At 43.8% G+C, this 26,785-nt stretch overlaps 1 protein-coding gene across 1 annotated transcript in view; it reads left to right on the top strand.

The window, feature by feature from the left end:
* Positions 1 to 26,419, top strand: part of LOC139651078 (calcium/calmodulin-dependent protein kinase type II delta 1 chain-like) — a gene marked incomplete at its 3' end in the record, with an annotated part of 50,425 nt that extends 24,006 nt beyond the window's left edge. Inside the window, exons 3-4 of the mRNA XM_071527923.1 lie at positions 22,299 to 22,358; positions 26,365 to 26,419. Of these exons, the coding sequence (XP_071384024.1) occupies positions 22,299 to 22,358; positions 26,365 to 26,419 (115 nt within the window). The remainder of the gene's footprint in view (positions 1 to 22,298; positions 22,359 to 26,364) is intronic.
* Positions 26,420 to 26,785: the final 366 nt, after the last annotated feature.

Genomic DNA, 26,785 nt, shown 5'->3' with positions numbered 1-26,785 from the left:
TCTTGCTCAAGGACACTTCTGCAGGGCGGATGCTTACCAACATGGGGGCTTTAACCAGGGTCCTCTGGCCTTATTAGGTAGATGTACATGAAGAGAGAATGGAAACATCAGAGACAAATACGGACGACATGTGACAAAGGTCCTAGGACAGATTAAAACCTAGGATGTCTTGGTTACATGGTATACGCGCCTTAGACCACTGAGCCACCAAGACGCCCTGAAGGACCATGTGTTTAATCTGCCTTCGCAAGACATTTTTTTCGGAGGTTACAGAATTAATAGGACATCACAATTTAATTATGTATTGATCGTGAGACTCGTAACAAGAGCAGCGGAGACAGTTGACATTGTAAACCTGCCAAAACCCAAATTTCTCACTGATTGCTCCGCCTGAGCCTAGAGGCTTCATTACCCTGCTTTGTCAGTCTTAACTGTGTCATTGTGTGAACCATTTGGTCTAGGCGCTGTAACAGAACCACAAACCTCCATTCCCTGCCGCGGAATTGGCTGTTTGATTCTCCTCTTCGCCACAAGCACCTGAAATTTTGTACTTTTCTTTGATGCCATATCATTTGCTTTTTCACACCGTCCTGGACTCATTCTGAAGTGGAAAAAGTAACGAGAGCACGACAAAATGAAAGAAGCAGTTCCATCATGTAGCCTATTGCTTGCTTGCTATTATTTTGTAGCAACCCGGGACATGAATGAGCCTCGGCTATAGTGTCGAGGGTGCAGGGTTTGATACATGAGACCTTTTTGTATTAAAGATGCCCCCATAATCTGTTACAGTCTGGGAGAGGGAGATGAAGGCATAGAGGGAGAGAAGGAGATGAAAAGGCGATGGAAGCGGTGAAGTGAGGAAGACGGGGCGAGAAGGACGAGGGATGAAGAGGCAGAGAGAAGATGAAAGGGAGAGATGTGAGAGTGCGTGGGCGGCGCTGTGTAAAGGTCGCCGGCGGGGGATGTTCCCAGAGCCATATGTGCCTGGGGTTTGGCAGATCACGGTCAGACGGGTCACATGCTGCCGTGTGTTTGCCCCACATAACCTGTAATTTGGGCAAACCTTCATATCTGTGTGCCAGGATTAATTGATGACATGTCAAGGGAAAGGGGTTAAGTGTAGGGTAAAGGGTAAAGGTTCATCGTTATAGCTAGTCTATGAAAGTGAATTTTCAATCACTTCTCAAAACTCACTTTTATAGACTTGCTTTTAAGTAATGATCTTTTATTATTAATTGTCTTTAAACTTCCCTTTATGGTTCACTTTTATGTTCCTTGGCTTGCTTTCATATTTCTGTCCTTGGTTTCACTGCTTTGAAAAATGCTATACGGATAAATTATTATAATGTCAGGGTTAGGTAAATTAAGAGTTAAGGGTTAGGGAACGCAAGTCAGTGCAATGTCTTTATAACTTTAAGTGTGTGTGTGTGTGTGTATATGGCCCTTGGTTCTCCAGTTGACACAGTAGACTTAAAATTTCATTAAATGTAGCGTAAAGAAGGACAGCCTGATGTTTTTGATGCTGATACAGAATGAAGGGTACAGGGCAATGTTGTGAGTTACCCAAGGGCCCTGTTGTGAAAATGCACACGGGCTATGGGCACACGGGCTATGGACACACTATATGGACAATATGACACATACACACACACAAATATACACATGATCATCAACTCGCATGCATTCACGAACAGGCAAACTCTTTCTCTCTGTATTTCCTCCTCTTTCTGTAAGATTTGAAACCTAGTTTGTCACGGATTGTAGTTTTAGTTCTGCAAACAGGCAGAGTTGCTCTGGAGGCAGAAATAATCTCATTGGTTGAGTTAAATTTAAATAGGTGGAAGTGGAACCAAAGAATATTTTTCTGGCTAGGTAATGCTGGACTGAAGCCCATGTGAAAAAGGCAAGATCTAAGAGAGGAGGAAGCTAATATCATGAAACCTAGCACTGTGCTACTAACTGAAGACATTCAATCTTGCCATACTAATCTAACATTAGTTAGCTAGTTAGCTATCTGACCTTCCAAGTTCAAACTAGCCAAACTAGCCTACAGCTAGCTAGGTAAGCTAGTTAGCTGCTGATCTTCCAACGTAATGAGTGCCATGGTCATGAATGAATGAACAATATTGCCATTCATATTTTGACCAGAGTTACTTCTTTGCCATTCAAGTTTACCAGTTAGCTAACTTGCGCTCTGAAAAATTGTGGTTCTTTGGCTCTGCCCATTGAGGTTTGACTCAACCAATCAGATTCTGCCTCCAGAGCAGGTCTGTCTCCAAGAAATATTTAAAACTCCAATCTGCTATTTTGTCAATGGTACCAAGGACACTATTTAACTAGAGCTACAGTTGGCATGGAGTGCTGAAGAATATGTGAAAGATGTGTTTTCTCAGAACAAAATATTGTGTTCTCACAGCACATAGTCAGCACAATGTTTCTTTGTTTATTTTGGCTGAGTGTCTTAACTGATAAAGTAGATGTAATAACTACTAATCTCCCTAGCTGGGTTGCACATTTTTGGATAATGTAGTAACTGATATGGTAATATTATTTTTCCTCATAATGTAATGCATTAGTGCATTATTTTTCATGGTGTGTAACTAGGCGTCTAACGTGCAGTGTCAGTCTGAAGATGTTATCCAGCAAATTATCACACATGACAGTTTTTCTTACATTTACGGTCCATTTAGAGTCATTTTATTTCATTTTGGCCAGTTATAACATCATCCACCAATCACTATATTATCAATTGTGGATAGTGGATTTCAAATCCAATATATGGTCCTGCAGTCCACTCACCCATGGGTGATACAGACAACATGACAACACATGCAAATTGAAAAGGGTTTGGTTCCCATTTACATTATCGCTGAGTCACTTTTCCCAAAAAAAATTCCAAAGGTTAAAACAAACAACAGAATAGCCAAGTACAGAAGTCACAGTAGTAGCCTGGCTCCTATACAACATGTTTTGGTAGGGGTAATTTCCATGTATGTGTTTGTGTGTGTGTGTGTGTGTGTGTGTGTGTGTGTGTGTGCCGCTTTAAGAACCTGCATGTACTGTATGCTGGGTGAAAGTGTGCAGCCACGATCAGCTCAGCTGCCTGGCTGCATCATACAACTTGTTCTCTCTCTAGGCTTTTGATCCTAACCTTAATCCCTTAAACCCTAGATGATAGCAATATTACTATCTGTGTGTGCGTGCGCGTTTTATCTCCCCGTGTGTGTGTGTGTGTGTGTGTGTGTGTACTCACAAATACTTGCCTGTGTCTGTGTTTTGTAAGTGTTTCTGAAGACATGCATTGGAAGGTGGAGCCACACCCAGTCGTTTGGGTTATTTAGGTCCATTAGTCCCGCCACTGTTGGTTAAAACAGGTCTAGGCTTGCAGAGACTTGAAGAAAATGTGTGTGTTGGTCGTATATGGGCGGGGCCACATACTGCACTCCTGCTTTTGGCACAGACTGTTGTCATACAGTAAAAACATCTTGCAGTGGAATATCTAATTGCACTTCAGCACGGTGCTGTGTTTGACCCAGTTTTACCCCAAAGAAAAATCACTCTAATATTCCTATAATGACTTACAGTGTGTCTGTGGTGATCAGTAGTGAGTTTATAGTGACATTACTCTTCTGTGGATCGGCCTCTGTCCATTCATTGGTTCATCTGTCTATCACTGGCAATATGTCAGACAGAAATTATGCATCTCATCACTTTTCTCTGGCATTTTCAGACTTACACTAATTGGCCCAAGGGGGGGGGGGCTACAATTACAAGTCAAAACAAGGTGACATATTTGTTGCTGATTGGCCCAGAGGGGATCTGCATCATTTGTGGGGGATGACATGTTTACTTGTTTAATCTCCGATGGCCTCACTGTACTAATCCTATTCTAGAGACTTCTAGTGTGTCTGTGGTACCTCATTCTACTTTTATCTCTGCTATTTCTTATGGTGTCACAGCAATATTCTTAAAATATTCCTATAATGTATATTTTTGTGAAGGCATTACCTGTGGCTATGCTCTGTCAGGTAAAATAAGAGGACAGGGCTTTTTAATATTGAGTTAATTATCTTCTAAAACGTAGACCATCTTTGACTTACTTTAACTTGAGAGGGCATTTTCTCCCCTCCAGGTTTCCACAGAGACAGATGTGTGGTGTCTGACCCCACCCTCACCTCCAGTCATTTTCCCCTCATCTGCACAGAGTTGACTCATTCGCCCTAAACACACACACACACACCAACACACATAAACGCATGGTAACGTGTCTCCATCAGCTGGGTGGAAGCGACTAAGCAGGCTTCCCGAACATCTAAATGAAAATCATCCACAAGAAAATAGAAAGAGTCCTTCAAGAAGTGATTAGTATAGGGCAAGTTGTTTGTGTGAGCTTATGTCGGCCATATTTCATATTGTCCAACTAATGTCTAACACCAACCACAACTTCTACATGGGAGTGACAGTGGGTGGGACATTATTGGAAGTTGTGGTGGACAGAAATTTTACAGACAAATGTCACTTTGTCATTATTTACTCAACAAATGCATTTCCATCGCTGTTTATGGTATCATTTCTTTCAAGAGCAAAACTTTTCCCGCTTCAAGCAAAGCATAAAAACTTTTTCTTTTTTGTGACATTGAGGAAATGACATTGAAATTTGCCATTTCCCTTCAGCCTGTCTAATTGGATGCATCACGATTTGCATAAAATGCTCGGATGGGAACTCGGCTACCGAGATCTATTGTCATCGTTCGAACTTTGCCCCCAACATTACTTGTTAACTTTCCAATAGCAGAAAATGTACATTCATATAGCCTGCTTCTTTTCAGAATGTAGAGAGAATGGCTTTCAGTTCTTTCAGCTGTTAATGTGTGGTGCAATGCGCTACTCTGTGTGTCGCCAATCCAGCAGTAAATGGAAGGAGAGCGGAAGCACATTAAATATAATTATTGGCTGATTTGGCCGATTTCAACTTCAATGTGGAATTGTTCTCTTTCCCCTCCTGCTAGTACTGTGCTACCTTCCCTCTCCGTCTTTCTTTTTCATTCTTTCTTTCATGCTTTCTTTCTTGCTTGCTTGCTTGCTTTCTTTCATTCTTGTTCTTTCGTCCTTGCTCTTTCTTTCGTCCTGCCTCTCTCGTGTTCTCGCTCTCTTTGTCCATTTGTCTCTCTTTTATCGGCCACTCTTTTAATCTCTCTCAAACCTTCCATTCTTTCTCCCCCCCGACACTATCTATCCAGCCCTCCGTCCCTGCCCTCTCTCTTACTTTCACCCCTGTTGGAACTGAATAGACGCTGGATGTTTTTCTTCCTAAGCCTCGTCCAGCTATTCAAATGGTGTTGACGGTGAAAAACAATGCTGAACTTGAACCCCGGCTCCTATTTGAATGGCCCCGACGTTATCTACGCTAATTTGCATGAGGAGACGACGGGGGGAAGGAGAAAACCCACAATAGATGGTTAGAATAAACCAAAGCCCTGTGGGTCAGCTGATACATGCCTGACAGACACATAGACTTAGAGGCAGGCAAGCAGAAAAGCCGATTGAAGAAAATACAGATAAACAGACACTGAGGTAGAATTTTACATGTGCAATTAAGGCGTACAGCTGATGATCTTGCCCAGAATGACTCGGGGGCGTTTTCAAACCTCTAGTCTCTTTGCTTTGGCCAGAATCAGGGCACGAGTCTTTCCTTTGTGGCATTCATCCACTGGTTCGGTTACGTTTCACGCCATCATTTATCAACCAAAGCCGCAGGGGAACGGCCGTTTCCTTCATCTGTCAGAAATATGAGACGGCAAAAGACTTTTCTTCCAGGGAAAAACTTGACATGAATATAATGAACAGTGCTTCCTGTAGTTCACTCAAAACCAAACTCCGGGGTTGATTTGGAAACGTAACATGAAACCTCCCTTTCATCAAGGTCTCGGTCCGATTGCTGTAGTCTCAAATGGCCAAAGGAGCCAAACTAAGTGGGGAAACCGCTCCAGGGTTTACAGTAAATGCTCTTAATAAGTAACTAGGTGTCAACTATGATCATAAGCAGCTAATAGTACTCATAGTAAAATGGCAATTACATGCAATCAATAGGAAGGAGTACGGTCAACCGAGAGGGCGATATCCCTGTGACCACAGAACGATCATGTAAGAGTGACAGCTAAGGAGTTATAAGGGTTTTTTTTCGCCTTTCAGAGAGCAACTAGAGTGAGTAAAAAAGGGGAAAATCATTCAGATAGACAGCTATGCAGGGGCAGACAAGTAAACATCAGGGGTTGACTGATAAGGCTTTTTGAAGGCCAATACAGATATTTTTGGACTGAAGCTGCTGATAGCCGATATTTTGCTCAAAACTTCCAAAAATATACAAGTGTTCAGGGCTTCCTCCAAAATTGGCCCGATCACACAGGATGCATTTTGAAGTCTGAACATAAACCGCGCTGCACTGTCTTTTTTTTTGGGTTTTTTTAAGCCTACAAAACTGAGCAGCCTGCTGCCTTTTTGTGATGTTGTTAGGCAAGCACACAATCAGCCGTTGATCAGCTGTCTGTTACTCAGCTGTTGTTTATTGTGCTAGCCAGCGTAAGATTAAAATTATTAAAAACTGTAAAAATTCATGATTTAAAAGTGACCAAAACGTGGAGTGCAGCAGTAATTTGCCTCTAGCCCTGCTGTTTTCTGTGTAGACGGTGGTATGTCTGGTTTGTGACGTTGTAAAGCTCCGGGTGATTTGATTATATATATATATATATTTTTTTTTTCTTTTTTAAATAAAAGGCCACCATCCGCTCGATATGTCATTATAACCCCAGTGAACGCTCACAGACCGTTGGGCCGGTGGAATGACGGACAGGCAGACGGAGCCGGGAGGCAGCCGGGCGGAGCGGCAGATGTAGATATCCGTTCGATAGACAGCCAGACACACGGGACAGACAGATAGGCTCTTAGCGCTCCACTGGCTGTCGGCTGAGTCCTACCCTCCGTCTCCCGTCCCGCGAGAGAAGAGAGCAAAGAAGTGTGAAAAGAGAACAGCCTGTGACGGGGGGGGGGGGGAGTTAGGGAGTTATGGAGGGGCAACAAAGTGGGAACATTTTCTAAGAATATTTTTAGTCGCTGGGAAGATATGTAAACAGGTAGAGATGGAAAGGGTGGGAGTCTTGCTGCTTAAAAGGCACCAACATTAATAAAGGTGAACATACGGGAGTCTGGGATCAAAGGCAAACCGCCGCCTTAGTGTGAAAGTATCAAAACTGCTTGTCAGAAGTGGGATTCTGGCCATCAGCTGGCCTATAAAGATTACTACCACAGGCATTTCAGACATGGCAGCTCAACAAGGACCTAATGAAATTCCTACAGTCTCTTCAGCAGATGGAGAAACTTGCAGACTTTTTTGGCGCCCCGCTGATGTAGATGGCAGCATTCTTACAAACACTTGCACACACAAACAAACAAACACTCTCCAGCGATAACTCAAATCCGGATACATCCTCGAAAAAGTTTATCCCCACCCGGGCTTGTCTTAAGTACATCAAAATACACACACACACACACACACATACGGACCAGTACGCGCTTGTTCAGTTCCGTCCTTCCCTGTTTTACCACTATTTTGCTTTTTTCTCACCTCGCATCCCCCCCCCCCCCCCCCCTCTGCACACCTCTATTTCCATCACTTAATCTTCTCCGGCTCTCCCTTCGCTTATTTTCATTCAGCTCGCACTCCCGTCTCCACCTGCCATCACAAGATGCAATCCTCCAACGGCTACATATATTCACCTCGCTTGCCTGTCTCTCTTTCTGTTTTACCTTCTTTTCTCCCTCCGTCCTACGCGTTCCTTTCACTATTTCTGTCGTCTCGCATATCTGAAATGTTCACACACACGAATACTCCTAAATTCAATACTACTAATTACATAAATAGGCTATGCTTAGACATATTTATGGAAAATACTTGCATTTGTGTGTGTTTTGATCTGCTATTCTTACAGATTGGTGGGGTTTACTACATAGGATTGTACATGTACCTCCAGGAAATTAAAGGATAATTCTGGTTATTTTCGACCTGGGCCTTATTTTCCTAGTATTTTCCTACTTTTTTTAAGGTATCACACAATTGTGATACCTTGGTATAATTACTGTATTACTGTCAAGATTATGAATACCCTCTATGTCACACCAGTGGTATTGTTAGTGGTGTTTCTCAAAGTTAAGATCACATGTCCCATAAACTCTGTTGCTTTCTTTGCAAATAAGACTTTTCAGTTATTCTGTCTCTGGGCTTTACTGAAGATAAAACTGTTGGAAGTGATTTCTTTCATCTCGTCTTTCACTCCTTCCACCATCTGCCATTGCCCAGAAACTCTGAAAGCTTTAGCTCTGTTTGCTCTGGAAGAACAGCGCCTTCTTCCTGTTTTGTGCCGTAAAGCAATCCAGCGGATTTCCCGCCAAGTCCCGACCCAGTGGCACACAATGTAAAATGCAGTGTAGATGCTGCCAATTTTGTTTACAGTAGTTATACTAATGTCTCCAAATGAATGTGGTGGTGATTTATTGATGTGCTACTAAAAAGCTAAGAATTACTTGTAAATTCTGTTTGACTCGGGTCAAAAAGGAGGAGAGCAGCGAGTTTCCCCTATCATTTCTTTGTAGCAGTAATGGTAGGGATTCATTGTGATCTGGGGGTCCACATGTGTCCCTGCTTTGGCCACAGTTATGGTCATGTAAGCACAGGGTAGTGGAGGCGACTTTAGCTGTACTTGTTGTCAGCAGCATGTGGTAAGTGGGGTGTTTCTGGGTCGCCAGAAATCACCGCTGAGCCTTCTGGAGGCGTCGTGGGCCCAATTCAACAAAACATCTGTGATTGGAGGGGCCCGCTTGATAACCCCAGGGACATATCCGCACTCACACACTCAACCCTGTAACATTTAGATTAGCCTGGGTGGCTGGTGCATGGTGCCGCCTGTCTGATGGTCCTGTAGATTTATGACGGCAGAGCCTGATGTCCTCTGGAGTCACAGTTTGTGGGTTAACACATCATTCTTTTGACATCTGAATCGGACTTCTGTATGAAACAAGGTTATTATAGTTTTGCATTTTTCATTTTTATTTTGTTTTGACTTTTTGTTTTCAATTTCAGTTTAGTTTTAATTAGTTTTTAAAAATTTGAAAATGCTTAGTTTTAGTTTAGTTTTTATTAGTTTCAGTGTTAGTTTTAGTTTTTTTTATAGTATGGGGTATTTGTCAGGGGCGTGATTCAAAAATTCAAAATACAAGGCTTATGTATGAGATAAATTGACAAAGACGAAAACTAAAGACATTTTCTCTATAATTTTAGTTTATTTTAGTTAGTTAGTAAACACACAATACAGTTTCAGTTCATTATCGGTTTTTTTTAAAGCCTCGTTTTTATTTTTATTTCAGTTAATGAAAATGTTTTTTCACACCTAGTTTTCGTTATTTCGTTAACGATAATAACCTTGGTATGAAAGCTCACCCTCGATTATGGCACAAAGGTTTGAGTTTGTTGTGGAGAAATTGGGGTAAATAGTATGTAACTTCCCAGTTTCTACAGTAGTGGTGGTACTGTTTTTGAATGGATATAGAGGACACTGAGTAAAGCGCGTTTGTGTGAATTTATGTTGCTAGAGAGAGTATTTAAGTGTCTCTACTCTGTATTCCTGTTAGTATGGCAGGCCAGCAGCCCTCCTCTCTTCCTCAACTCCAGCCAACGAACAATATGAATAATTTCATAACACTCAAACCCATCCACTTACATTCATCAATCCGGGTCGATAACCCCTCCTGATCACCGGCTGAGATTTATGGTCCAGAAGATCAATACAGTTATTACCCCACTCAAGCCTCGCTCTCACCGGAGAAATGGGAAATCAATGCGGGGGACGTCCAGTACGGGAGACCAGGCTGGAAAAAATGGCCGAGGCATTTTGAGAGGAAGCATTGTTCTTCTTACATCATGGTTATCGACACCCTGAGGTGACACAGTGCTGCTTAATGGTGACACACTGGTCTGCAGAGACTGAGGAGACTCCGTCGACGTTCATTACTCTCATTTTGTCCCATCTTCAGTAAGAGATGCAAAGTGGCCGTTTTTGAAAAGAAGAACTTGAGTGCTTCTTTTCCCACACTGGCTGAAGTTTTTTTGAGTTGGGTGATTTGCTTCCACTGGGGCCGACACTTAGCGCTTGAATGGCTCATGTCATAGGAAATGTCATTTTGCACCGCTGTCCTGCCTTTCAAGTTAAAGCAAAAGTGGAATTTCGATGACTTGAATAGTCTTTGGAAGTCTGTATGAAGGCCGTGGTAACTTTGCTTTTTTCTTGATGACACTGGACTGGTTTTCAAGACATATTTGACGGAGATGACTCAGGGGAAGAGGAGAGGGCATTTTACAAGTGACAGAGAGACATTTATTTTCTCCCTATGCCCCGAGTGCTGGCAGGAACCCAAAGGGGAATTTTGTGGGATTGAGTTTTCCTGAAAAAAGCTTAGGGGTGCACTCAATTCTTAGGCTGTAGTACTACTACTACTACTACTACTACTACTACTACTACTACTACTACTACTACTAAAAGATGAGGTAAAACTAATAGAAATACGTTACGTTATAAATAAAATAAAATACAATAAAGTAAATAGTCCCAGCCAAAAGGAAACAGCAAACGGAATCCCATCCCACTACTATAAGTGGAGAGCGGTTTGTGTGGAGGAGAGGAGAGGAGAGGAGAGGAGAGGAGGGGACAAGGACAGGAGAGGAGAAGAGGAGAGGAGACAAGGAGAGGAGACAAGGAGGGGAGAGGAGACAAGGAGAGGAGGAGAGGAGGAGGTTATAAATTCTAGTAAATAAAATAGCGGACAAGACAACAAGGATAAAAACGAGTAAAAACCAAAGACTATATAAAGGCCTTACAGAACACAGATTGGTCCCAGCCATATCAAAAGACAGTCACCTCTGGTATTACACAGTATTCCACAATGAAGCCCTCATCACATTGCTAATTCTGCAATTCTAGTGGTAGTTGGCTAAGTTCTTAAAAACAGCAAAGACATTAATCATGTCTGTTTTTAGTGCTATTGAGATGGACAAATGGTACGTTAAGAAATACAACCAGCTGTTTAAAGCTACTGCTGCCCAAGAGGTGAGTTCCTCCACTATGTATGTTACTTTACCAGTAACGGCTCATGATGGCTCAGGAAAGCCTCGGGGTTGATGTGGTTCAGACCAGACATTCGCCACATCAGAGGTACGGCGAGCGTCTGTACGGAGCCCCGGTTTCTTCTCTGTGTAAAGACGACCGAGACGAGCGAGAAGCCACCCTAAGGTGAAAGACAGTTAAAGAGCTGTGAAAAACAGTTTGACACCTCGTCTCAGTAAGCCCCTTTCCTGGTTTGAGTCTCGGTTAAAAGGCAGCACACACTCACAGCTGCGGGGCCGGCGTCTCTACAGTGAACTGGTGTGAAAACGCTGGTGAGAAAGCAACCGCCGCGCTGCCGTGAACTGTCTGAATGTCATCGCGTCTACATTAGGCGTGAGAACATGGTGCGTGACACAACCTGTGATACCTGGGATGGCTTTTATAGAGAGTTTACTTTAAGCTCTGTGGGAAAATTGCCTTCAAACCGAGTGAATATAAGAAGAGAAAATCCATAATTAGGCTATGTAACTGGAAAAAGATACGACTGAAATCCCATTGACTGCGCCTGACATATCAAAGCAGTGTAGAATCGAGTGCCACTCCAGAGTCAGAAGAGGAACCAACTACCTCTGAGGTGCTCTTGAGCAAGGCACTTGACCCCCAGTTACTCTACCTCACCTCACTCTCGAGGTGTTCCATGGTCACTTGGCAGCTCCTAAGTGTGAATTTAACTGTATAAGTGCTGAAAAAAACCTAACCGTGCCCATTTTCTAAAGGTAATAAAGGTAACTAAAGGTTAAAAAGCGGTGGGGAAGGCAACCCAGCTGGCCCATCCAGCCCCCCCGCCTCTTCCTCTCTCTCTCTCTCTGTGTTGAACAGCTGGGCCGTCCATTTCCTGTTTACACCACATCACATGAACCGTGAAGAACCTAACCCATCAGCAGACATGTTTTAACTGCGATCGGACTACAGTATCAAAACCCCGGCTTGAAAGCAGCCAAGCAAGCAGCAGTGCGAACTGCAGCCAGCATTGTGTTTCACACGACAGTGGATATTATAATCCACTAACACAGTGGTTCCCAACGTGGGGTCCGGGGACCACCAGGGGTCCTTGAGGGGGTTCCAGGGGGTCCCCATGCAAATTGATGAATTGTTAAACTTCACTATTATTTCATTTACAAGAAGTTAACACAATTAGAGAATGTAGAAGAATGACTGTTTTGATCATAGTTTTCTCTGTTATCTCTCTACCTACAATACAGGTAGTCATGGAATTCTGGACAAAATCATATCTCACAATAAAAGTATTCTCAGATTTAGGTCTGAGAGACAAAATCATGTGTGCTAAATTAGGGGTCCTCGATATGAAAAAAGTTGAGAATAACTGCACTAACATATTAATTTTATGTTACTTCAAGGCTGGAGGAAACCCTAATACAGGTTCAAACAACTCTGACCCTTGATCATTAGATATTGCCAATACTAGATATTGCCTGCCATGGAAAAACTGAATAGTGGGCCATACTGTAATAAATATCCAACGCTCCAGGCAATCGAAAATAACTCAACATGTCTCCTAGGATGAATTTCTGCCACCAAGGATAATCTCTGCACTTAATCATGCATTTAATCATTACTTAACCTCTTGAGTGCCTTTTGCGTCGGGAGCATATCATCCCGCTAGACTGCGGATCATCAAAAGCAGACAGAGATAGAGACGCGAGAGAGGACTCTTTAGAGCGAAGGGTACGACGCGTGTCGGGGGGGTCGGGGGGGGGAGGCGGGGGCGGGGCGATCGTGACGTGCCGGGTGTCAGATGCGGGATTATGACGGATGGCGCTCCGCCCGCTCATGACGGCGGGCCTGGCTGTGTGAATGTCTGGCTGGCAGCGATAGCAGGCGGGATGCTGACAGCAGCTTCCCCCCCTGGCAGTGGCACCTGCCCGCCCGACACGCCGGCTGTCATATCACCCTCCCACCGGAAAGCGTGCCCGGGGGGGGGGGGGCGGGTGCCGTGCAGTCAAAGCCGCCCCGGACAGAGCGGAGAGGGGATTTGGAGGGAGTTGTCATAGCGACTGCGGTCCTACAGTGGATTCACATTAGCTAGACAAGAGTATTCCCACATGCTACCAAAGCGTTACAGCTCAATGCCCGCTGACAACAACGCTATGCTTGAACATTTTTGGACACTTGTGAGTTTGAAAATGGCTGCAGGCAAATTTTCTCTATCGCAGTGGTTCTCAATGTGGGGTCCGGGGACCACCAGGGGTCCTTGAGGGGGTTCCAGTGGGTCCCCAGCAAATTGATCTATTGTTAAACTTCAGCATTATTTCGTTTACAAGAAGTTAACACAATTAGAGAATGTAAACGAATGACTGTTTTGATCGTTATCTCTCTACCTACAATACAGATAGTGATGGAATTCTGGACAAAATCATATCTAACAATAAAAAGATTTGGGTCCAAGAGACAAGATCTCATCAAATGGGGGTCCTTGGCGCTAATGTGGACTAAACTAGGGGTCCTTGATATGGAAAAGGTTGGGAATCACTGCTCTATCGAATACTATTTGGCTTATAAACATAATTCAAGTTTCTGAAATGTTCTCTCTGGTAGGACAGGTGGAACTTGGACAGAAATGTTTCACCAACACACACCAATCAAAGCCAGTCTATTTACTCACTAAATCCAGACGCCCGAAATTTGAATGAAGCACTACTACTACTTGTGGTGTATACCTTTCTCCATAAGGCCAAAATTGGCAGTTTTTCAAATTGCAGTATGTCAGCCACCATTTCAACAAACTCTTTGAGATGTCAAATCATTTGCCCTGTGGGCTCGGACCCCGCTTGCAGCTAAATTTGTCTCTTTTTTTTTTTATTCTCGTCACCTTTTTCCATTTCCCTCTCCCCCTTTTCTCCCCCACTCCAACACACTACCTGAATGTTAGTCGCACCTGCACTTTGCTTATGCCTCTGGCTGCTTCTCTGCTTCTCTTGTGTGTGTGTGTGTGTGTGTGTGTGTGTGTGTGCTGTGATTTCGGACAGCGGTTATTTTTGGCCTCTGACACATGTCATCGCCAGCAGCCTACAGCCGCCCACGTCTCTCTTTCTGCCTTTACCGTCGCTCGTCTACATCTCTCCGTTTCTCTTTCTCTCTCACCTCATTTGGATTCTGTGTGCAGTTCCTTTTTTTTTTTTTTTTAATAAATTCTTCTCAAACCTTGTCCTGGCTCAGTTTAAGAGCCATGAGATTGACAGTGTCTTGCTGAATGCAGTTTGTCCTCTCTGGCGTCCTTCACTTCTCGGTGCGTTCTCTGTGCTTGTAGATAACTGTCTTAACAGGCAGGCAGACATAGCAGGGAGAGGTGAAAGATGAGGCTGAAATAGACTCAGAGTCTCCCTCATTCACACGCGCACAAACACACACACACACACACACACACACACACGCACGCGTCTCTTTTATGTTCCAACTTTCCTCTTCGCTGCCTTGACAACCCAGCCAGCGGGAAGCAGCAAGTTGCCATTTAGAGAAAGCTTTAACCTTTTACACCTTTTACTGCTGCTTTTGAATAAGTTATTTTTAATTGCTAAACCATACTGTATTACTTTCTAAGCATAACATTTCCTGTTCTTGTGTCCCTTTTATGATGTTGGTTATCTTGTTTCTGTTGTTTTGGCAACCTGAACTGTTTTTAACCATGTTTGTGAAGCACTTGGGGTTATATTGTTGTATGAAATGTGCCAAAAATGAATGGAATTTGACTTGATGCCATGTTGCCATCATGGCGGAGTTGAGTCTCCAGGTCGGACTTCTTTGTGTGGTCTCTGGGCAGATGCACTGGCTAAGTCCAGGCTCTGGCTGTTCACAGCAGAATATCCTCTTTAGCTTAGAGTGGGCTGGGGAGATTGGGCTTCAAGGGAGTCTTAGCAGAAGTGTGTGTGTGTGCGTGTCTGTGTGTGCGCTTGTCAGATCCCAGCTTACCGCTGAGCGGCAGGGTTTGGCCCGGGGAAGCCCAGACTGCGATGGTGGAGCGAATAGTAAACAGGACAGACGGATGCACAAAGGCATGGCAAGGAGCTCTGGATGGATAAAGACTTAGAGAGCGACCGATGTAGGTAGACAGGTAGCGTAAGTTTAGTTTCTCAGTCTGGATACAGGAGACTATAGGGGCATAAGCACTGACATGACAACTTTCATTTTATATACTTGATTCTGTTTTCGGTTGGGCTGTAGCATTAGCCAGTGAGTGTAGCTAGGGGGTAAAAGTGCTACATAACATCCATAAACCATTAGTATAATTCAGATTCATCCAGACATTAGTATAATTATCGTAAACAAACGCGACCATGGTGGAGAAGAGTGTCAGTCTCCTTAACTCTGTTTTTCGTCCTACCTCCCACCCCTCATCCCCCCCCCCCCCCCCCCCACAGGCCGGCGTATGAGTCTGGTAAGTTTCTGAAAAATCATTTCCGCCCCGAGGCTTCAGTGATTTAATATGGTGTTACATTAGCACTAAATAATAACACACAAACTTTTCCCCGCCTGTGGGTTTATTGTACTCTTAGTGCACATTTGTCATTATATGTAATTATATACGCTCATGTTAAAATGCCCTCTGGTGTTCCCAGTGAGATCCATGTCCTTAATGATAAGACCTTGTTGGCACATAGAGCGCTGAATACTTCATCATGTTGTCCAGGAATTCAGTAGCATCATCATTTTTTACTGCGGCAAATGAAAATAGTACACCTGGGCCTCCAGCGTGACTCAGACACACACTGACAGACAGAAGGTAAAATGGAATGACAAGAAAGAAAGAAAGAAAGAAAGACAGAAAGAGAATGAGTGAATGCACAAATGGACATTCGACCAACATGATCGGGATGAACAACATGAGTCAATGCCTTCAGCCAGGGTCAGTGGTCCAGTGACTGGAAGTAAATGTGCTTCCAAACCAACCAGAGGACACTCAGGCCTATGACACACACACACACACACACACATACCCAACCACTCTCAATGTTATGAGCATATCGTTGAGTCATCCGATAAGTGCGTTCTATCATATTGACCTCAACTTGACTCCTTCTCTCCCACTCTTCATCAGCTGATGTGCACGCACATACACACACACCGGCTTAACGTGCGCTCTAGCAGTAGCCTTAGGTAGCTGGAGCTAATTGCATTTTGACATGGCCCTCTCATTACAGTGCCTCCCATTACGCCCACGCCCCGGTGTCTCCAATACACTTTGCATCTGCATCCACGCCGATGAATAAAGCCGGGATGATTACGATTGCTAACGATGATTGTCAGCTGTAGACGGACCTGCTGCTCCTCTGTGGTGCCGCGCAGTGCAGATCGGCACATTGTCAGAGAAACGCTTGTTTACATCCCCCAAGTTATTATCTTATTCATGAGCTGGTGCGTTCAGGTTGTGTGTTTGGCCTCCTATTTTGGCTTCCCTCCAGTCTTAAGGGAAACAGGGATCAGTAGAGGGATGCTAGGATGGCTCTTTTGATCGCTGTACCTGCCAATCTTCCTGGCTGTCTGATTCCTAGTCTTCAAGGCTATCGGCTTCTCATCATGTGAGTTTAAAGAAAACATTTTTTTTGGAGACCAGAAAGGCCATTTCTTATTTTTTTATTGGATTCATCTGCTTTTTGAAGTAGTTTCTAATGAAGGTCTTGCCTGGGTTCTCTCCCTCAAGGACCCGCTGCTACGTTTCCAACTCTTTGTTTTCTTACAAGAAAGTCGCCTCCCTTATTCCCCCGCTCACGTTTCATGCCGAGCCATTCTGGCTTTTGTGAGATGGTCTTTTTCCTCCTCTCTCCCCACCCTGTTCTTGTTTTTTTTTTTTTTTTTTATTCATTCCTTGTTTTTATTCATTCTTCGCTTTGCATGCTGGCATCGCCCGAAAAAATAATTGGCTGGGTCTATTTAAATGAGCATTCAGGGGTGAGAAACAGAAAACGAGTGGGGTGAAGTCGCCTGGAGGAGGGAGGGAGGGAGGGAAGAAAAAAGAGAAGGATGTGGGTAGAGGGGCAGTGGGGTGCGCGCCAAGGGTGATTTCTGTCCCCCCCGTTTTTCTTTTTTCTTGGGTTTTTTTTCACCATTTCTGTCACATTCCGTTTCTCAGTCTCTTGGCTCCAAACCCCATTATTCACCTCATACTTTAATAACTTGAGTCTAGTTTCCCAAACAGCAGGTAAGGAATGATGAGGAATGACAATGACATACTTAGTGGTCAAAGGTGAGTAGCCTGAAAAAGCAGTCGCTCGCTCTCCCTCCAAGTCTAAATGAGGTAATGTCGGGATAGCCTCATAAACTGGTTGAGGTGGGCATTCATGTGTGTGTGGGCGCGTGAGCAATTTTTTTCTAAGTGACTGAACCTGCAGGCATTAGATGAGGGACCAGATGTGCTTCATTACTCCATTTCCATCATGCCGGCGATGGGGGAGGCGGCTCAGCTGATCGTTCGGCTGCATTGAAAATAGCTGCTGCCCTCGTTTCCGTGGCCTGGCGGCGTTCTGGCGCTCATCTGGGTTTTCTAAATGGGCCAGCTCCAGAGTGAATCACACCACACTTTTTTAAATTGTGTGTCACTTACTTCTCTGTCATCGGAGGTTTTCATCGTGGTTTTGCATGCGCTCGGATTCATAATTGAGGAAAACCCAAAGGGGTGGGCGTCACGCTATGCATTTGCCTCATCTGCTGCGGTGAAGTTGATTGGTTTGTTGACAGGAGTTGGTTTCATGATTCAAGTGTGGCAGCTTGGTTTGTGCGTGCTGTTTGAAGACCAAGACCAAAATAGGCAATCAACAGTGTACATGTCTTTCCAAATGTAAAAAGAATGCTTAAGCGGGGCGTCCAGGTGGGTCAGTTGGGTAAGGCGCGTACCATGTAACCACGACATCCTGGGTCCGGATCCGCCCTGGGACCTTTGTCGCATGTCATCCCCCTCTCTCTTTCCCAGTGTTCCTGTTTCTCTGCTTTCACCTATCAAAACTAAAGGCAAAAAAATGCCCAAAATGCTTAAGGGGTTTCTTAAGGTTGAACAGACATCCATATCTGCAGGAACTCTGTCCCATACCCTTCAACATCCAATCAATTCATGCAAAGGACCATTTTGAGTTTCAGGACCATTACATACTATACACAGGCATAATCCCTTCAATTGTTTGTGGTGCTAAGCAAAGCTGGACCAGGTGGAGAAAAACCTGGACATTTTTATGTATATAGGTGGGAAAGAGTCAATTCAACATCCAGTTGTGGCTCAGTAGCAGAGTCAAAATAGGCACAAGACCAGACTCAACTACTACATTCATGAATGAAGATGTCTTGACATCCATGTATCGTCTTACACCAAGCTGACCAGGGAGACCCATGCAACCGTTCTCCACCTTACACTAAACCTTGAACTACATGATAAACATGTTTAATGTGACCCCAATCCTCTGTATGAGCACACATAGCCTACATACTGTCACTGTTTTTCTATTATTTATTCATGACTGCTTGCTGTGTCTTCCCATTTCCTCTACCTTACCCACAATGGGGCACCATAGTGAATATCATGTATTATAACAGCCCTTTAGTCAAATATTGGTTTGATGACTGGAGTTGGTTCCATGACTAAATGTGGCAGCTTGGTTTTTGCATCCAACATTTTAGAAGCTGGAATGCCTTTGTATTGGAGGATAATAACTTCAAACTGATAAGATTTCATTGCAAATCTATTCAGTCCCAACCTACATTATGACTGCCAATGATTAATGTAAATTCAACAGCACATTGTCATTGATAATAGTAGATGTTCTGCATATTCGATCCATCATTTAGCTCTAAACATTAGGCTGACATGCAGTAGCAGACCGATAATTAGGATGGTGGAGAAGAGAGGGTGGGATGGAAAAGAGAGAGAAGGGAAGAACAAGCAAGGAAGGAGAGCTGGTTTCCTGTGGTTGCAGTGAGGCTGGAGATGGCGAGCCAGTGCCACTCATGCTGTAAATCCTGTTATGTCACAGATTAGCAGCGTGCCACGGAGCGGACGGGAAGGGTGATGTAGAGAATGGGAGCGGAGCCAACATTCGCCCGGTGACCGGGATTACAGCCCCTGTAAAAGCGCATCCGATTGGTCTGATTAAGATTAGACGCGTGTAAAAGGAGGCGCGATTGGAGACTGTGCGATCACATCTGTCTCAAACTGGGCCAGGATTACAAGGGAGCAAAAAACGCAACTGATTGGTGCTGCGTTGGGATTACACTCACTGCTGATTGGAGAGGAGACGATAAGAGTTGCAAAGCAGCATTTAATTGGTCTGTGGCTAGGATCCAGTTCATGGCTTGATGGTTTCAGAGATTCAAGTTGAAGAATCAACAAATTAATCTTCATTCTTCCAATTCATTCTTCTTCTTTTCTGGTTAAGAGTATGCAGTAAGGTGAAAACTCTCCATAGATCACCAGAAATTACACTGTATTGACATAGGTAAACCCATTGTGATTTAGAGATATATTTCACACAGCACCAAACAGCCACACCCATTCAAGCACTGAGATAAAACAGTAGAGGGACTATATTTCTCTCTCTCTCTTTCTCTCTCTCTCTCTCTCTCTCTCTCCTTTCTTTCTCTCTCAATCCCTCCCTTACCTGTCACTCATAGAGCTCCCCTTGTAGGCAATTTATAGCATTGCATGTCAGTGTTAGGAGTGTTACCTGAACTTTCTGGTCACTGAATCAGAATGCATTACAAAAGTAGTAACTAATTGTGCGGTCTAAATAAAACAGAATTAAACAGACTCACTACACATATTAACTTCAAAAGGCACTGTAACAAGGTATTTTATGAACTTACATAGCAGTTTGGGCCTCAGTACCTTGGTCCAGACCACCTTAGTCGAGTCCAAGTCAGTTCCAAGACCAGGTTGAGTCAAGTTGGAGTCCAGACCAAGTCAAGACCGAGACCAGAGCAAATCGAGTCCTGCTGAAGACGGAGATCAAAATAGCCTGTAAACAATGTACATGTCTTTCCAAATGTAAAAATAATGATTAAGGAGTTCCTAAGGATCGACAGGTGGAGAAAAATAGTTTTTGAGCGGGAAACAGTCAAATCAGTGTCCTGTAGTATCAAAATAGACTTGATACTAAGTCCAAGACGTGAGAAAAGTGGACTAGAGACCGGACTCAAGTACTACATTCCTGAATGAAACCTGTCTTGATATCCAAATGTCATCTTGCATCAAGCTGAGCAGGGAGCCCCACGCAACCACACATGAACTCTCCACCTTACACTAAACTTTGAACTACATGATAAACATTTCATGCGACCCCAATCCTCACATAACATATACTGTCACTCTTCATTTCCTTTACTAATTCATGACTGCTTGCTGTGTTTTATCCCCTTTGCTTCAAAACACCTACGACCCACAATGATGAATAACATGTACTGTAACAAGAGCCCTGTAATCAAATATTCAGCAGTCTTTTGGTAAGTCATTTTCCATTAATTCAACATCCTCAAAGTCCTCTTCCTTTGAATGGGAAATGTACCTCTTCAGCTGAACTAGCGATAACCCCGGTGATTTATGTTTTTCGAGGCGCTCAGGGTTTTCGTACGACATTTTATCCCCTTTTGGCATTTTGTTGGCTGCTGCGTCATACTAAGTGCTTTTTTGTGATAATTTTTTCCCATCTCCTCCTCTGCTGCATTCATTTCTGATTAATGATTCACCTCGTTCAACCTCGTCGCTGATGCCACTGTGTAGTCTACAACCTTGGAGTGTTTGTGCAAGAGTTTTAAAACGATGCTCCGGACCTGTGGTGTTGAGTTATTATGGGATGCGGTAACACGCTGCAGGGGTTTTTCAAGGGTTTTCGTGTCATCCTTCAAGTCAGTTGATGTAGATAATGTAGTCTTAGCAGATGACAGGGCCGAGATATAAACCCTCAGTGTGAGTGTACTTCCTTGTAGAGCCACTTCCCATAAGTGGATGCTTGACATTTGTGCTGTACATCCAGAAACACCTAACAATATATGAATATCAAGTAGCTACTAAGGAGTAGGAGCAGCCTTTGCCTTCAGATCAGCTTCAGTCCACCTTATCCTGCTGCCATCAAGTCCTGAACTGGGTCTAGGATGTTGGATCTTTCTTGAGACATTGTAGGTTGAAGGCTTCCTTTGGGTTTCTCCAAAAAAGATTGAAAGACCAGATTACTTTTGTATCTTCAGGTTTTGTGCTGCTTACACCGGGTTATATAAAGTATCTTTACTGAGCTTGGTGAAGCTCAGTACAGTTTTTGTTGAGACAAAGGTATTGGTACAACTCTGTGGTCATTTTTGAGACTGTAGTGGTGTTTAGCAAGTATCGTGGTAAGTGTTTGTCTATCCCTGTCTGTGAGCTGTTCCTCTTTGCTGGTGCGGGCCAGGTTGGCTGTGTTTGGCATATGTTGTCATTTCGACACTGTTCCTCTTGTAGTATTAAATAATTTAGAAGTTTTTGTGACTCCTGCAATTTGGCCTCTTTGGAACTCTGTTAGTTGTCTCATGCTGTGTCTCATGTTAATATGACTGGCCTGTGTAGCCTTCTTTGCAATTGTGATTTAGCTCCTTCAAAGGTAAAGTCCTTTTTTGTGTGGTATTTTTGTCATTTTGTCCACCCCGTAACTGTGTGTTCTGATTACCTGGTGTAATGTTCTTTAACCCAGTGAATAAACTCCCACTCTAATATGTCAATTCATGACATCGACCTTATCCTATTTCAATGAAGTCAAAGTGACTTGAATGAATGAAGGAAATTGGCTTGTAATCTCACCCTACCGGGTTGACCAGCTGACTCACTTTCATTTTAAGCATCCCGCACCTTAATTGGCATGCTGGAGATGTGCCAGTACATGATTCCTAGTTATCTGCCTGGCTGCAGCGCGCAGTAATGACTCGGGTTGTTTGTTTTACTGCTCTCTCTGTCCCCGGCGGGTGAGAGACCCCGGAGGGAGAGGAGGGCTGTGAGTCCCTACGGAGAGGTTTGAAGGATTTTCAAGAGGGCTGATGAGACAGGTTGAGTCTTGTTATTTTCAAGACTATTACAGGTGTGCGTGTGGTTCTGTGAAGACTTAACGTGTTTTCTTTTTCTCTCCATAGATCACCAGAAGTTGGAGCGAGAGGCCAGGATCTGCCGCCTGCTCAAGCATCCCAATATTGGTAAGGTCACAACTAGTAGTATGATTCATCTCTCTCTCTCTCTCTCTCTCTCTCTCTCTCTCTCTCTCTCTCTCTCTCTCTCTCTCTCTCTCTCTCTCTCTCTCTCTCTCTCTTCTCTCTCTCTCTCTCTCTCTCTCTCTCTCTCTCTCTCTCTCTCTCTCTCTCTCTCTCTCTCTCTCTCTCTCTCTCAGTTGGAGGGAGGAATGAACCATGGATTGCCTTAGCATTCTCTGAGTTCTGAGTTGTGAAGCCAAACAAATAAGTTCTGCCTAAAGCTATTTGTTGCGGGTGGTGGTTAAATGATCCTATACTCAGCTATGTGGGCAGGCCTACAAATGGAGCACATCTACATCAACCCCAAACCACACACACACACACACACACACACACACCTCCCCCTCCTGCCAAGGGAGCCAGAGGACAACCCACTGTAATTACCACCTCAACAACGATGCAGCCGCACACTGAAAACAGGCATTTGTTTGTTGTGCGATCCCCTTTTTCTTTTCTCTTCTCCTTTCTCCTCGCAAAAACGAAGGATGAGGGGGCGGAGGCGAGAAACGAAGGGATGATAGGGGGGTTATTTGGTTAGCCAAATGTATTGTCAAGGTGTCGGAGACAATCTGTCAGGCAACACAATGGGGGGCTTAGTCAAGAGAAGGTTATTTTTAGACGTTTGGATTACCATGACTATTGTCTTTTCTTTTTTTCTTTTTTGACGGTGGCAGCTTTGATTGATGGTTAGTTAACAGCCACCATGAAAGCCTTGTTTCAATGGATTTTTAGCTCTATTTCACTGTGGTTCCAGTTGCTTGATAGGGGCAATACAATATGAGTGCAAAAGCATTAAAGCTCAGTGTAATGGATTTGCGTTTAGCATGTTATTACGTTATCCGGCAATGTATCATAATCATATGTCAGTTTCCATATTTTCCCTGAGTGAGGATAATATCTATATTGACCCCATCTGTAATGCTTAGAAGATAAAATCGTTAATTGATTTGAGTGAACACAGACTGATTCCAGCATCTCTAATCCATCACTGGAGATTCTCATTATCTACACCTACACCTACACACACACACGCACACACACACACACACACGCTCACACCCCGTTTGAGACCAATCTGTCTCCCTTTAGCGGCGGCTCCGCTCTCGTTATTATTCCATCCACGCCGCATCCATCTCCGGGAAAGCCCTCGTTCCTTTAAGGTCGCCGCGGCGATAGATCTCTCACGCGTCAATCAGGAAGCGAGCTAACAAAGACGTCGGGGAAATCCCGGCGGTGAGATCTTTCCTCTTCCCATCTATTCATCTATCCATCTCCTGCTCTCTCTCTCTCTCTTTAACCTCTATTTATCCAGGGAAAGGCAATTGAGCTCCATGCTTCTTGCTTCACATTCATACAGTTAGACATATTCACTCTCTCACACATTCAAATTGGGCATCATATTGGCCATTCATGCTTTTGCAATCTTATTGAATTGCTCATATCAAGCAACTGAACCCATGTTGAAATATAGAGTTGAAATGCAAATCTAACCATGGTTTTCAAAGCTGTGCTAACCAACTTCACATGCTGGCAGCTCCAAATAGCAGCGAGAGGTAACTGTTTGAATTTTGAGGACTTCATTACCCAGAAATCCTGTAAGGTGATGTCATTAAACCGCACACAAAATGCTCATTTCTACTAACCTGGCCGGTCTGTGATGCTTTATACCAAGGATACCAAAGGGATGAGAGAGGAAAAATTAAAAGCATTCTTGATTTAACTATTTGTCTAACAAAGAACCCTTGAGGAACCTTTTCAACTAAAAAAAAAAGGGTTCTTCAGAGGAGAGAGTAGATCCTTTCCGAACTCTTTTGGAACCCTGATTTGTGAGAGTGTAGTGCATCTTTAATTAGCATCAATCAAAGCTGCCTCTGATGATGCAAAGCAGGGGTCTAGGGATTTCTGCCCCGAGCCCCGCTTCTATAACCCCCGGGCTGACTCTAGGCGCTCCAGTCCCTGTCAGAGGCATCGTATCACTCTCTCCGCCACTTCACACCCCTTCCACTCCGCGCCCATTAGGCAGCGCGGCTAATTGGCTCGTGGAACCTCACCCTCGGCTGCGTTCTTTCCTCTCTGCTGCCCCCGTCTTCCACTCGTTCGACAAATCGGGACAGACAACCCTCGCTCCCTGACATTCATGCTCAATTCAAAAGACCTGAGCGCTAAAAATAGAGCAGCGGGAGTGACGTGTGCAGGGCGCCGCGTGTTATCCGGCGAGCTGAAATGCAGAAGCTTGTTGCCGTGTGTTAGTGTAAAATTAGCATGGTTTCAAACCAGTCTTGCAATGCTGTGTGTCTCTAATGGCGAGTGTGGTAACACTTCACTTGAAGTGGAGCTCATAAGGCATTATGAAGCATCGTAAGCACATTGTGAGCTCATGATAATTATTGTAATCGGAGCTTAATATAATAAACACTGTGAAAAAGATTTACAGGGTTGAATACTTAATGGACCGACTGTGTAGTTAATGACATGATGTTAAATTTAATGTGATTGTCTGATGTTTTCTGTGATTAATATTGTAAGAAAGGTTCTTTTAATAGGCTTGTAATGCATCACAATGCACTTCAAGTAAATTGTTACCAGGTTGGCATCTTTCACAGTGTTTATGTACTAAAACCTCCTGATAGAAAAACCCTGGTTAAGTTTACATAGTAACAAGTGTAGCACACAAACAGTTTATAATGGAGCTGGCAGATCTGAAAGCATAAACCGGGTACACAGGCAAAAAAACAGGCATCAAAAATGACTTTTATACATCTTTGAACATGATTCCGGTTGAATAGTTAACACACAAACGCTCGATTTCGCCCGCTGCAGCAACATGCATGTCTGCTTGCATGTGTGTGTGTGTGCAGCCTCCAGCGAGAGTCGGCATTTAAGTGCTTTCTTGTTTTTTACTATGGGGCATTAAAACTATGGAATGCACTCAGGCGGACAAACCGGTGAGCAGTTCTATGCAGCTGAAGGTAGTCCCCCAGTAATATTTCAGTAGGAAACCATATATGTTTGTGTCCAGAGCTCGATCTACAGTACCGAAAGGCAATGAGGTATTTCTGGAGTGAATGTTATCAATAATTCATATTTGTATCAATGTTTGAATCAACACTGAGTACATAGATACAGGATGCAGTAGGGTTTGACTGATGGGTGATTGACTATTTTCTTGCCAAATAAAAAAAAAACATAACGTAATTATGGGTTTCAGTAAAGGGTTTTAGTGTCTGCAGCAAGGACCGACACTGTATAGCTGTATATAACTTTTGTCGGTGTAGAAATCGTGTCACACTGAACTCTTACGTTTTCTATGACTAATAAAGTAGTTCTGCTGCTGGGGATTTGGCTTGGAGGAGCTTGTGACAGCGAGATGAATGGTGCATTTTAAAGCTGCTCTCTGTGATAATGGGGCGAGGTCAGACAGGAGCGCCGTGTGATTTCGGCAAATGGATGAGGCTGACTGTATCCACGCTGAAATCTTCACACGCTCAGAGAAATGCAACAGCTTCCATCTCTCCGGATTTTTACTCCAACTTCGGCAAGAATATACTTGACACTATCTGAAATCTGCTATTTTTTGGTGAAGTCACATACCTTGATCTTGATGTTCAGTAGATATAACACAACCGTGATTCAACCTATATCCAGTTCATAAAGCTTTTCCATTTGCTGTTCTAAACACCCGGAGTCTGGTAGCTCTTTCCTGGGGAAAAATCCTCTGGTGCCACAGGAGGTGATGTCACCAAAGTACCGCCAACCATGTTTGATTGACACCTGCAAAGTTCCTAGTGTAGCGTTAAGTTAGTAACTGTATTTCTACATTTCTGTAATTGAATAACTGCAATTTCTCTCTCTCTCTCTCTCTCTCTCTCTCTCTCTCTCTCTCTCTCTCTCTCTCTCTCTCTCTCTCTCTCTCTCTCTCTCTCTCTCTCTCTCTCTCTCTCTCTCTCCACAGTGCGGCTCCATGACAGCATATCAGAGGAAGGATTCCACTATCTGGTCTTTGATTTGTAAGTGCAGGATTTATTTTGCACACACACACACACACACACACACACACACACACACACACAACACACACATATGCACACGCAAACCCACATATTCCCAAGGCGCTCAGGTGAGGTAAACAAACCTACCGAGGCATTTCCACTGCTGCCAATCAGATGGCCCGTCAGTGGGGCATGATGGGAGATTTGGAGCGCCGTGTTTTCCCCTCCAGCGTCTTATCTTCTCCATCTGTTTTCACCAACGCTGTGTGCTCTCCATCACACACACACACACACACACACACACACACACACACACACCATGCATCAAGCACACGCACATAGCACAGCCATGTCGCATACCAACTTGAGCCCATCATATATGAA

Source organism: Centroberyx affinis, unplaced genomic scaffold (assembly GCF_046629955.1).
Source record: "Centroberyx affinis isolate AG114_WGS23_722 - 3 ecotype Tasmania unplaced genomic scaffold, CSIRO-AGI_Caff_v1 ptg001589l_1, whole genome shotgun sequence".
Taxonomy (NCBI): domain Eukaryota; kingdom Metazoa; phylum Chordata; class Actinopteri; order Beryciformes; family Berycidae; genus Centroberyx; species Centroberyx affinis.
The sequence above is the reverse complement of the archived record's forward strand: the minus strand, read 5'-3'. Positions and strand labels throughout refer to the sequence as shown.